Raw genomic sequence first — 8,234 nt, 5'->3', positions numbered from 1 at the left:
TTCTGTTCTTGGCATCGTAAAATAATGCGGAAGAAAATTTGATTTGAAATCGCTTTTTATATTTAATAACCAAACAATAGTTTTAATATGGTTAATTAATAACATAAATGATTAACCAGCCAAAGTCTGCAGGTCTACAGTAATCTACATATTACATAAATATATCAATGTAATACTGTCTTGAGGATAGCAAGCAGGAAGAACAAAGCAGAACAGTTCTGACTGTGATATGTGTGGGGCAAGAAATGAGTTATTTGGTTTAGTTTTTTTTTTATAATTCACCCATGATCTCACTTCCTGAAGACTCACAATGCTTTCTGATGAGTCACAAGAAAAATAATGAAACATATTATTTTATCTTATGTCTAGAAATACTTGTCAAAATTCTAACCTCAAATGCCAGATTCATTATATTCATTCCAATCTATTTTACTTGTTATACATTCCAAAAGTATAAGGGAAGGAGCTTTCCATAATTATATTTTTGGCAAACGTATGTATGTTTGGGAAGAAAGGGGAAATTGACAGATTAAGGAAATTCACTCCAATCTTTGAAAAGGAGTGGCCACCAGAAAGTTAAATGCTAACACATCTCCCAGACTTTGCATTTTCTGCTATTAAACTGTGAACTACTTCCTCTGATAACTCAGTAAGTTTACTCAGTGAGTAGATTAGCTTCGTAGCTTAGGAAGCTTCCCAGGTTCCATCCCTGGTTTATGCTGAGTTAGCTTGAGTGGTAATTGGTGTTATATAATTGCTCCTTAGCACTCCTGAGTTTTGGAGGGGATATTTGGTCAGTTCCTGATTATTATCCATTGAGCCCCTGCTAGCAGACTGTGTCTGCACACATCAGTTACTGACAAAATTAGACCCTGCTGTGAGCTCTTCTTGGGATCTAATAGCTCTCTGGCCATCACTGTCTAGGTTCACACATGAAGAGTTGATGCTTGGGTGAGGTGAAGTGCCAGCACAGATGGGAGTGTATTAGTCAATACCTTCGGGAGGGAAGAACAAAAAAAAAACTGTCTTGTACTACATGTTATACCGCTTCCTCAAATTGTAACTCTTTTTAATATTGTATACGTGATAGAAATTTAGGAGTGTAGTTCTGGTTAGTAGAACACTTTGGGTTTCCAGAAACATCGATAAATTGGTCAAGCTGCTTGTTTGTCATTTGTGGCATGGCCGAAACCTTTCACTCTATTAATGCCCTGCAACAAATGGCTGTTGTCCTTTTTAGAATATTTTTCAACATTATGCCTGGTATTACAGGCCCTCCCTGTCACATGATTGTCACATTTTTCAACACAATGCTTCTTGGATTTGCATTCCAAGCTAGTTGATCTGTACTTCAACAGCAAACTTCAGTTTGCTGAAGGGACGAGAAAAAGAACCTGGAAAAACAACTTACTGGCCAACTATTAATTTATAACTATTCATTAACATATGACATGTTGATAAATATGTCAGATTGACTCAGTGGGTAGCACTCTTGCCTCTGAGTCAGAAGGTTATGGGGTCAAATCCCACACCAGAGACTTGAGCACATAATCTGCCGCAATGGGGAAAGGTTGCTGTCTAAAACCTTTCTGCTATAGTACACCGAGGGGCTGGGAATTGTTGAGAGCTCAAAATGAAGGTATGCATTGAATACTAATTGTATTATAATTGTATTGAAGCACCTCAGAGTGTAACATGATGTATGTTGATAACTCCAATCCCATTGACCATATTGAAATGATTGTAATATTCATTGATTGTATTGATGCACCTTGTGATACATGTGTAAAAGTTGAATCTGATTGTACTTTTGTGATGGTGATTTTGAAATGGTTTGGAATGTTCTTACAGATATTTTATGAATAAAGTATATTTTTCAAAAAAAAACATAATTTGCACTTTAGTGCAGTACTGAGGGAGTGTTGCGATGTTGGGGGTGTCATTCTTTGGATGAGATATTAAACTGAGGCCCTGCCTGCCAGTTCTGATGATTCAAGTAAACTTTAAGCATCTTATGGGACTATTTGATAATCAGCACAGAGTTCTCTTAGTATTCTGGCCAACATTCCTCCTACAAACCATCACCACTGAAAAACAAGTCATTGCTGTTTGAGAGATCTTGCTGTGCACTGAAAATAGCTGCTGTGTCTGCCTACATAACAATAGCTATTGCACTTCAAATGTAATTTACTGGGGTCTATTTTGTCCTTTGGGTGATCTGAATGGTGGTGTATACTGGTTGACTGCCCAATCCAGTGGCTCCAGTCTAATTTAAATTTGGCAGGCAAGCTGCAGTGTGCCAAACTGGGGTCCTGAAGCAGCTCACTGGATTGAGACAGGATACAGGGATGGCTGCCAGTTAGGTAAGTTACAGGGTGGGCAGGGGGTCATAAACTCAAAAAGTCTTGAGGCAGCAGTGGCCCAAATTATTTCACCAGAGGAACCTGCACGAGGCCTGCCAAAATAATTCAACACTTTGGCAGGCCTCTTTAGCTCCATTGCCCATGGAACTGGTTGAGTTACCGTTAGACTCCGATCAGTTCTGACCCCGATTTCCATAGTAAAAGGGACTTATCACCTGAAACTGGCAGGCACTTTGGACACCCAGTAGCAGATCGCTTTCAAAATGGAGCTGACTGCATCACCAGTTAATAAGATAGTATGGTTACCGACTCCATCTTGAAGCCTCATTAACAGCAGGTGAAGACAGTGTAATTCAACCTCATTGTTGGTGAAGTGATTTGAGATGTTTCAAAGAGAAACAACAACATTTTTATGAAAGATTTATTTTCTTGTACATAATAGCAGTTGGCAGTAAGTGTGTTGTGATACAAACTCAATTCTAATGACTACTTATGACAGCATCAGAATTCCTGAAGTGTGTGACAGACAGCTTCAAACTCACAGACAACTCTCTATATACAGTATACAAAAGGCTAAATGCTTTTGCATTTTCTGAAGTTCCATCTGTGAATTAAATTTGCTGGTGTCATAATTTACAGATTATGTTCCTGACATGATCGGGTTTGATTGTGGACCCTTTCCATCATTTGTTGTCCAGGTTCACATGTGAAAAGTGGCCATTTAGGTGGAGGGGGTACCAGTTCTCACAGAATCTTCACTGTTTCAGTGTTGCTGTGTTCTGTGAATCTACCCCTCAGTAAAAATAGGAACACAGAGAATAGTAATGTAAACGAGTATAATCAGCAGAATCAGACATGCGTTTGCCCTACCATCTTTCTTTAATATATGTATTATGGATCTCCCTTGGTATTTCTTATGAGTAGTCTGAGTAAGGGGGGGAGGGGGGAGCATGCAGTTAGCTCAGTTGGCTAGATGGCTAGCAAGAGGTTCAGAATAATGCTATCAGCATGGGGTTTGGTCATCGTTCCAGCTGAGGTAGACTTGGGACATGCCTTCTCACCCTGCCCCGTAGTAAAATTATGGTATAAGCTGTGATTTGGCAACCCTCGAATTATTGAGGACGCTACCTGGAGAAGAAGTCTGGATAAAGTTAAATTGTTTTCTGTAAGCCACCAGCTAAAAGGCGTTTACAACTGCTCTTCTGTGTGAGTATGAATACACGGTTGTGACTAGAATGTGCAGTTCTATCTGAAGTCATTACGATGTTTAATTTAATTTGTTCCTATTTCTGTGATTGTTTCAGTCACCCTTCAATGACAGCTAATCAAATTATGGATTTTTTTTGGGAAAATGGTTAATCTGTAGTTTCCAACAGACACACATAGACACTTTGGACTGAGCTCTTTGTGTTAGCTAACCATTGTTAGAAAACACAAAGCTCACCCATGGGATAGAAATAGTTCATATGGATCATTGGGAGACTGAGACATTATTTATAATAGCAGTCCTACCAGGAAGTCCTGCTTTGTCCCGATGATATGCGAATTGCTTCAGTCAGGTAAAGTAGAGATTGCCCTTGTATCTTGATCAACAGTTTTGTAGCCAGAAGCTGCCTCCATCTGGGGATAAATATGGTAAGATTTCATTAGTTCAATGCATACAGTTCCATCACATGTACAGATCATACACTGAGTGTATTATTGATGTTTGTTAAAAAAACTCAGAAACCACTTTGGGTTCAAGAAAAATAGTGAGAATGAAGCATTGTTCCTTTAAACGGATTTATTTTCCATTCTGTATAATTTCACTCATGTTTAATAAATAATAAACAGTTTTAGCATAAGCTTCATAGTCTGTCAGCATAGTGTTTTCCACTAGTTCAGAAAAAACTGAGCGTATCTTGGACAAGCAATATTTCTGGCGCCTGCCTAAATGGTAGAAAGGCTCATCGTGCATCTTAGAGGTACACTTTCCCATATATTTCTTACATAACTTCAAGTTTTAGTTCATAGGAAATATGGGCTTGACAATGGAAGCTAGCATTTGCAGTGACCCAAATAAAGCATATTAAGAAGTAGGTCTAATTCACAACTTCCCCACATTATGTGAAATGAACATTTTGTCCCTGTCCACTTAATTAAAACCAAATTTGTACAATATTCATTCAGAAAATATTGTCTAAGCTAGTCAGCTGTAGATACAAAAGAGCATTGAAATAGTCGTCAGGAGGTAACAAAAGCACGTACAAGGGTTTTAACAGCAGATAGGTTGAGGCAAGGGTGGAGGCAGTCAATGTTATGTAGCTGGAAGTAGGTGGTCTTTTTGATGGAGAGGATTTGGGGTCAAAAGCTGAGCTCTGGGTCAGATAGGGTGCCAAGTTTGGGAACAGCCTGGTTCAGCGTGAGACAGTAGCCAGGGAGGGGAATGGAATTTTTAGCTAAGGAATGGATTTTTGACAAGAACTAAAGGCAGTGGCTTAAGTGTTCCAAATGTTTCAGATTGGATGACAGACAAGCAGTCTGACAATACAGAGACAGTGAAGTGTTTGAAAGAGATAGTAGAATGGAAGAGCTTAATGTCATCAGCGTATATCTGGAATCTGAACTTGCATCTTCGAATGATGTTGCCAATGGTTAGCATGTAGAATAGAAATAGTAGATGAGAAATAGGATGAGGCCAAGGGTAGACCCTTGAGGGATAACAAAGATAATTATGCAGGATGAGAACAGATGCCATTGAAGGTGATTCTCTGGCTATGTCTGGACAAATGAGAGTGAAAACCAGATGAAGGTAGTCCTACTGGCTGACAGAAGATGAGCATTGGAGGAAGATAGTGTGGTCAACCATGTCAAAGGTTGCAGGCAAGTCATGAAGGATGTGGTTGCAGTCACAGAGCATCTAATTTGTAACTTTGATTAGGGCTGTTTCAGTGTTATGACAGGGGTGGAAACCTGACTGGAGAACTTCAAATATAAAAGCAAAATACTGCGGATGCTGGAAATCTGAAACAAAAACAAAAATAGCCGGAAAAACTCAACAGGTCTGACAGCATCTGCAGAGAGGAATACAGTTAAGGTTTCGAGTCCGTATGACTCTTCATCAGAACTTCAAACATGGAGTTCCATGGCTTTGAAGAGGAAAGGGAGGTTGGAGATAATACTTTGAATTAGCTGATCTTCTGTTGACTGTGGTGTATTGTAGAAGTTCTTTCACTTACAGGTACCACATAACAGTATTTTTTCGACATGAAAGCTTCATGAATTGCCAATGGTGTACTATTTAATTTGGTACATGGTTTTATCTCTGAATTTAGAAGATTACAGGCTTTGGAAGAGAGAGAAAAAAAATGTCACTTTTTTTTTTGAAATCTCGCAGCTGCCCATCTCAAAAATCAGTCGCCACATAACTCAGAAACTTCCAGCATCTATTTCCAGTTCAGAGAGACCAGCTATACATTGTGCAATGTACAATGTTAAAGGTAAATTAAGTTGGTGGTTTCTTTTGATGAGTTAATAGGGTTGTGCTGGCTTCATTGATGTATTCAACCGGGACACAATTGCCAGGGCAACATTAAAAAAAAGCCTTTGCCTTGGCGGTTTATTGATGGCTGATGTTTAAAGTATTGCCGGGACTGTTAGAGGTGCCTCAATAATACCTTATTAGAATATATATCGTATCGAGATGCAGCCTGCTTCATTTTCAGCGCCACTGGGCACTTTTCGCGTTGGATGACGTTATGAAAAAAGGGCAGGGCCCCTTCTCGGTGACGTCAGCCTCTGGTTATTAGGCAGTTCGGCGCTGCCCCGCCTGAGAGAAACGGAGTGCGTGAAGAAAGAGGAGGAGGAGGAGGTCGAACAAGCTTCATCCACTAAAACATGGCCGGCTTCTCAGCCTGGTTCTGGAACGAGAGATTCTGGCTCCCTCACAACGTCACTTGGGCCGACCTGAAGAACACGGAGGACACCGATTACCCGCAAGCCGGCGACTTGCTCTTCGCCTTCCCGTTGGCGTTTGGCATCTTCCTCGTCCGCCTGGCGTTTGAGAGGTAAGAGGAGGTTGGGGGAAGGGAGATGGCGCCGTGACTGATAGGGGATGCTTTGGTCAATCACACGTTGTTGGAGCGGCCCTGAGGTCCCGCCCCCTATATGGGGCGGGGGTATCGTTGATTGGTTTGTTGGGGTCCTCGGTTGACAGCCGCGCGTTGCTTTCGTGCTTCCCATTCGTCGTCTTACGCTGTCAATCATTAAAGGGCTCTGTCAGTGAGTAGTGGGAGGGCCCAAGAAGGAAGTGTGTCCACTAAGTGCTGTGATTCTTGAAGCAGGATTCTTGCCAACACTTTGCAGCTAAATGTGTTTTTGGTAAATACTTGTCCAACAGGCAACAGTTCAGGCAATTGCATTCCAATGTCAACTTTTTTCTGTTGAAGAAATAATAAATGGGTCAATTAGCATAAATAAAATTTTAGAACAATTAGTATATCACCTCTCTGGAAATAATTCCTTTTTTTTGGGTTGAGGGGGCATCCACCCCCCTGTTCCCAGAGCTTATGATCACTCTAATCAACTACTGGTTGGTGTGAGAGGATGGCCTGGAGTTACGTGACCTCTAATCTCTCTGACTAATGTCAAGAACTTACAGGCAACTTAGTGGTCTGTAGGACAGGATGTTGATAGGTCGTATATCAGTGCCTGTGCTTTTTGCCTTCCTCTGGGTACCTATTGCATTGAAGGTGTGAGGATTATGACAGGTCTGTGGTACCTTTGTTATAATCTGGTAACAGCTCGCATCTAAATATGCAGAGTCGGATTACGTTCCTGTTTAGTTATCAAATGCAGCCTCTGGCAGGCTTTGATTTCAGAGTGACAGGGGAGACTAGCACGTGGAGGTTTTTGGTTTCTATTTGAGTGCTGTGCTCCTGGGGCCTCTATTTGAATGTTGGAATGTTTTGTAAGTTCTCTGTTTAAGCTGCAACATACCACAATAATTTTTTTTTTTTAACCCTCCTGGTATTATTTATTGACTAGCTCAAATACAAGTGTTAGTGTTTTTTGTTTCCTTCTATTGCCATTATATCCAACTGCTGGTGGCTCAATGCGAAAGTGAGCTGCCTGTTTTGGTAGCGAGCCATGCACAATAGAAGGCTGTAGGTTTGATATAAAAACAGGAAAATGCTGGAAAAACTCAACAGGTCTGACAGCATCTGTGGAGAGAGAAACAGAGTTAACGTTTCGAGTCCGTATGACTTCTTCAGAGCTCTGAAGAAGTCATACGGACTCGAAACGTTAACTCTGTTTCCCTCTCTGCAGATGCTGTCAGACCTGTTGAGTTTTTCCAGCATTTTCCTGTTTTTACTTCAAATTTCCAGCATCCCCAGTATTTTGCTTTTATCATAGCTGTAGGTTTGATTCCTGGCTTGTGCAAAGTTACCAGGGCATGCGGTGAGGACCACAATTGGCTTTATTGTCCCCGGCCTAGGGAGAAGAAAATAAGGAAAATGGTCAACTCTGGTTACCCATTCTGATCGCTTTTCAGAGAGCTCTGCCACAAAATACGTGTTTGGCGAGTGCAGGATTGGGCTTATGATGTGTCCACAATTAAAGAACTTGTCAACATTTTACTATCTAGACAAAGACCTATGCCACTATATCACAATAAGGGTTGACTCCTTCAACAGAGCAAACTGGGAGGAAGGAAAGGGAGGTTGGCGAAGGTATAAGTTTTAGGAGGGTGTGATTTGAGTGTTTATGTCTAACTATATGTAACGGGCAGGAACCCCTGGACTCGGGCACAATCAATGTCTAAGTGCTGGAGCTCTACTTTACAGACTGACTCCTGTTTATAAGGTAAGCATATCCCCAGATATATGATTC

The 8,234-nt window shown here is 40.9% G+C and overlaps 1 protein-coding gene across 1 annotated transcript in view; it reads left to right on the top strand.

Annotated features, from left to right (window-relative positions):
* Window positions 1-6,239: 6,239 nt before the first annotated feature.
* cers5 (ceramide synthase 5) overlaps window positions 6,240-8,234 on the top strand; it is a 114,355-nt gene continuing 112,360 nt past the window's right edge. Inside the window, exon 1 of the mRNA XM_078534634.1 lies at window positions 6,240-6,409. Within this exon, the coding sequence (XP_078390760.1) occupies window positions 6,240-6,409 (170 nt within the window). The remainder of the gene's footprint in view (window positions 6,410-8,234) is intronic.

The sequence above is a fragment of the Cetorhinus maximus genome, chromosome X (genome assembly GCF_964194155.1).
Source record: "Cetorhinus maximus chromosome X, sCetMax3.hap1.1, whole genome shotgun sequence".
NCBI classification, from domain to species: Eukaryota; Metazoa; Chordata; class Chondrichthyes; order Lamniformes; family Cetorhinidae; genus Cetorhinus; species Cetorhinus maximus.
The sequence above is the reverse complement of the archived record's forward strand: the minus strand, read 5'-3'. Positions and strand labels throughout refer to the sequence as shown.